Source organism: Solanum tuberosum, unplaced genomic scaffold (assembly GCF_000226075.1).
Source record: "Solanum tuberosum cultivar DM 1-3 516 R44 unplaced genomic scaffold, SolTub_3.0 scf00027, whole genome shotgun sequence".
Classification (NCBI taxonomy): Eukaryota; Viridiplantae; Streptophyta; class Magnoliopsida; order Solanales; family Solanaceae; genus Solanum; species Solanum tuberosum.
Genome location: NW_006238953.1, coordinates 2,370,909 through 2,376,393, shown reverse-complemented (window position 1 = coordinate 2,376,393; position 5,485 = coordinate 2,370,909). Strand labels below are relative to the sequence as shown.

Genomic DNA, 5,485 nt, shown 5'->3' with positions numbered 1-5,485 from the left:
TCAAGTTACTTTCTTTTTTAGTCAATTATAAAAAGATGACACCTATAAAATGTCTATTTTACCCTTAATAAAATGATTTACCGCCACACAAATTTCTATCATTCATTTTGGACCACAAATTTTAAAAATATTCTTTTTTTTTCTTAAACTCTGGATCGAATCAAACTACTTTACATAAAAATGAAAACAGATGGAGTATCAAACTATATAAAAAAAATAAAATCTATATACTCTATTGTTTTACTAGTGGGGCACCACATTGCTATTATGGCACAAAAACGCATAAACGAAAGCAACATGCATTTTCTTAACCATAATATATCTAACCATTTTTCTTCCTCAATATTCCTCAACCCCTATTTTCTTATTCTTCTACTTCTCAGACTCTGCCTGAATTTCACCGGAATCCATTTTTTCCGATAGAAAGCGAGTGATCCGACTAGGTAAACTTTTTTCATTTTCCCATAATTATTGTATATATAGTACCAACGATGAAAGAAATTAGTGTTTCATCATCATCGATAATAATATCGAAATACATATTTTTCATCGTCCTCGTAACAATACCAATCTTCTTTTTTCTCTGTCATCGGAACTCATCTTCTTCCGCTTTCATCTCCACCACAACAACATCAAATTCCGATTCCGATCTCAAAATTCGTCCCGGATATTCCACCTACGATTCCTACATTAAGAAACAGCTAAACAAAACACTCAATCCAAAACTTCGACAAATCTGGACGACTCGTGATTGGGATAGAAAAATTCAAGTTTTCTCAAAATTCTTTGCGGAACTCAGAAATGGAAATTTACTCTCAGATTCATCGAAGGTACTCTGTATTGGTGCTCGTATGGGTCAGGAAGTGGAAGCACTGAAACGAGTCGGAGTTTCGGATTCCGTCGGAATGGACCTTGTACCGTATCCGCCATTGGTGGTGAAAGGAGATTTTCATAATCAGCCGTTCGACGATGAGATTTTTGATCTGGAATTCTCCAATGTATTCGATCACGCGCTTTTCCCGGAGAAATTTGTATCGGAGATCGAACGGACATTGAAGACCGGCGGGGTTTGTGTGTTACACGTGTCGTTATCTAAACGGGCGGATAAGTATTCGGCGAATGATTTGTTTAGTGTTGAACCGTTGAAGAAACTGTTTAAGCGGTCTGAGTTGGTTCATACTCGAACCGTTGATGGGTTCGGTTTAGATACGGAAGTTGTTTTCAGAAAAAACCGATGATCGAACCGGTTTGGGTGATCTTTTATTTTATTTTATTTTATTTATTTTTTAAAAATTTAAATTACAGGTTGGAGTAATGCTGGATATTAAATTATTTTTTTTGAAGTGTAGTAATTGTACTGTTTGTAGAGTCAATATTATATACCTAACTTTTATTCTTTAAATTTTTCGGTTATTTGTGCCAAACTTTTTGTTTATTGGGCATGTCGCTTTTATCATTACTTCTATTTATTTATTTTAGTTTACTAGAATATATAATTAATCTTGATAATATTTTTTTACTTATTAAATGTTTTTAAAAAGTATTTTTTTCTACTAAACATATCCTTAATTATCGACATCACTTTCGGCCACAAATGTTGGGGCTAAAGCACGTAAATTTATTCTTTTTGACTTTTCTAATATAATATATTATATAAAAGAAAATTATTGAAAGAGTGTGAAATTTCTTCAAGTCCTGGTTAATGAATTTAAATTACTATCATAATTGAGGTTTCCTCTGAAACCATTTCATTGTCTTATTTCAATTTGTCTATATTTATTATATAGACTCAATTATGTGATTGATGTCTTGTACTTTTTTTCATGTATATAAATATATCTAAAACTACAAACATTCAAATCCTAAAAAGAAACAAAATCTCTTATTAATATATGTAGTAAATTTGCAAGGATGATATTTACCTACAATTATGTTGTATGTACACAGTGTTGATCGATTAAGAATTCACACATTTATAAAATTAAAGTAGCATAAGGATTTTGAGATGAATGCGTGTGGACATATTAGAAGATATAGCTAGGATTATGAATAAAAATACGACAAGGTGGGACTCCACTATGTGATGGATAAAATAAGGAAGGCGAGACTAATTAAGATAATATGACTCGGATGTGTGAAAAGAAGATGCACAAATATCTCATTGAGGGGGTGTGTGAGACTAACTATGATAGGGCATGAAGAGAGGTCGTAGGTCGAATAGGTATTGAGAGAGGTGATTAGATAAGACATAATTCACTTACAACTTACAGAGGACATGAACCTAAATAGGAAATATATATACAGGTCAAGAATTAGAATAAAAGATTAGTAAACAATCAAACATAATCTATTTTTTCTTATCAGTATTATTATTATTACTCTCCTACAATTTTTTTTAACGAGGGATACAAAAAAGCTTCATTGGTATTCTCTTCTTTTCTTTTGGCATGGGATAGTGAGAAAAATAGTGTTATCTAATACAACTAGGATCCAATCTCATGCAAATTTACAATGTTCATATATCTTTGTTGTCATTGTCCATATTATTTAATTTATATGTTCATATCAATCTAATATTATAAAAAATATATTAGTTTCTTAAGCATTAGACGTGCATCATATTTTTCAACGATATATATAATAATTTTATGTTTATCGTCGAACCTATTGTAATTCTTCTCTTTTATGCCACTATAGAACTATGAAGAAACAACAATGAAATTCAAAAATAAAAATAAAAATGTAACATTCAACTTTATATACTTATTATGTGATAAATCAAAATACACCATATAACTTTAGAACAGATAAAATATTTGTTCTAAATCTTTGGAATGGTGACAACTGTATAGAAGCATATAATTTTATGTTTTCCCTTGTTTTTGTGGCATTGCTATTGGATCAATCAAAGCATAATGCGTCAACCAAAGGCACAAACTTTGATTATGATTTTGCGTGTTTCATAAAGAGTTTTTCATTTTTTTCATCTTAGATTTACTCAATTTTTTTTACAAGTAAAATAATTTGTAAAATAAATTTAATACTCCTAAGTAATATAGCAAGTTTATTTGTCTTTTTTCACCGCTCAAACGTGCTCAATCCACATTTCTTGATCATCCTACCCTTAGAGTCCGTTTGAATTGGCTTAAAAAGTAATTTTTAAGTCAAAAATTTTAAAAATCAAATTGAAATAACTTTTAAGTCAAAAAATAAAAGTAGAGGTAGATCTACTTTTGATTTTTGACTTATTTTAAGTCATTTTAAACTTATTTTAAGTCATTTTTTACTTTGTCAAATACTTCCTAACTTATTTTAATTCATTTTTTACTTATTTTAAGTTATTTTTTATATTTGTCAAACACTTCCGAAATGCAAAAACTGACTTAAAAATAAATTTGACCAACTGTATCACCCATCAATACTTCTTACCAAATGTCATTTACATTTTACTAGATTATGATTATATATAATTGTTTCTGATAATAATTTTTATTTACTTATAAAACATTAAAAAGTAATTTGTTATTTCAATTTTAAAAAATGTCAGTTATTTATTTAAGAAACATTTTAATTTGTAGGAATACATTCTCCCACTAAACACGCCCTTAATTATCGACGTCACTTTCGGCCATAAATATTGGGGCTAAGAACTCAAATTCATTTCTGACTTTTTCTTTTTGACTTTTCTAATATAAAAAAAATATAGAGGCAAAGGAGAACTGAATAGTATGAAATTCCTTAAAAAGGGGTTGTTTGATAGTTGTAAAGAGTTATGCAACGTATTAAAGTTTGTTTGGATTGATTTAAAAATATTCATTTCATTCAATAATAGTAGTTCATTAAACTAAAGATAGTTGTGTCTAACAATAGTTGTCCAATTCAGAAAATCAAAAGATAATTTATCTTTTGTGTCTATTTTACCCTTGCTATTATACTTATTCCGTTCAATAATAGTTATACATATATTCATTATAGGAAAAATTACCTATATACACACCTTATTTTTTCATAATTTCCATTATTTCCTACCAGTTCTAAAATTTTTCAAAATCCCTTATTTTTGAGTGTATCACAAAACTACCGGATACATAACTCCCACTCTCCAAATCCATGTTTATTACGTCATGATTTCACTCCATAAAGTTCTCCCATCCTTTTCTTCTTCTCCAACTTTCGATTCCCACGATTTTTTGCTCCTTTTTTCACGCCACAATTTTTTTCACAATTACCCCATTAATCCACTTTTGAATTTCAATTTTTTTCTCTTTCTAATTAATGATTTCAAGTTATTCAAGAGGTAGATCTCTTTTCATTGGATGTAATGTTGAGAATGTAGTCATACGCTGATATGAAAGTAGTATAGGATCAATAAATCTCCTGAATGGTGGTAAATGGATGCAGTCCAATGATTAGTAGTAATTAGTATTTAGTATTTACTCATTGATATGGTCAATGAAGTTTGAGCTCTCTTGTAGATACTTTGTTGAAACTGTTATGAAAATATTCTTGAATTCACACGGATGTATTCATAGATTTTTTATTTCCGATTTTTTTTTGTTTATTTTTTTCTGATATATATGGTTCAAAATTTTAATGTATTAAGTTGTTTTTGTTTCTTAAATTAATGTATAATGCTTTCGTTTCAACATTATGATACATTACAATTTTATCATGTACAATGTATCGTGTTCAAATTACTAAATTATCTTACGACTATAGTTTGGGATACATTAACTAGATTTTATTGTACCAAGTTAATTTTGTTTCTTAATTAATGTATAATGCCTTTGTTTCAACACTACGACACATTACAATTTTATCATGCACAATGTATCATGTTCAAATATTAGTTTTGATACATAACCTTGATTAATTTTGATACTTGATTCAAAACTTCTACCAAATGTATCATTTATCATGTATCTAGGTGTGACTATGTATCTTCTATCTTATTCAAATTTAGAAGGATGTGTATCCGCACACACTACCAAATCATATGCGTGATACATAAACCTTACTATTTTCATAGCTAAATATGTGTGGTAAAAATATTTGTATTTGAATTCATCGAGTCTTTTTCTATTATAGATAGACATCTAATAAAGTGATTAACAAATGATACATAACAGCGTGTCATGACTACATAATAGCGATCTTGGCACACAACAATGCATCTGATACTTATTAACTTATATATATGATACATTAAAGTGCCACACAAGTATGTATCAAATTCATAAATGGTGATACAAAAATATTATTGTCAAAAGTTTGTTTAGTTTGAGGCAAAATGTGAAGATGTTGCAGCTATGTATCTGATACATAAATATGAAACACATTAATACATATATTAAATCTATTTAGTTGATAGTAAAAAGAAACGTAAGTGTAATTTATGAGATTTAATTAAATTTTCAGATTTATTTCATGTTTTAGTGCAACAGATTGTCACTTATTGTAGGGCAGCATTAATATATCCTGACAA

General features: G+C 28.7%; 1 protein-coding gene across 1 annotated transcript; it reads left to right on the top strand.

Moving 5' to 3' along the window:
* The first annotated feature begins 317 nt into the window (after window positions 1-317).
* Window positions 318-1,397, top strand: LOC102597043 (uncharacterized). The gene has a single exon (XM_006341717.2). The coding sequence runs from the start codon at window positions 492-494 to the stop codon at window positions 1,236-1,238; it is 747 nt and encodes a 248-aa protein (XP_006341779.1). The 5' UTR covers window positions 318-491; the 3' UTR covers window positions 1,239-1,397.
* The last annotated feature ends 4,088 nt before the right edge of the window (window positions 1,398-5,485 follow it).

Bases quoted from the DNA above. Each gene is read 5' to 3' on its own strand.
- LOC102597043 (XM_006341717.2), top strand. From the start codon at position 492: ATGAAAGAAATTAGTGTTTCATCATCATCGATAATAATATCGAAATAC.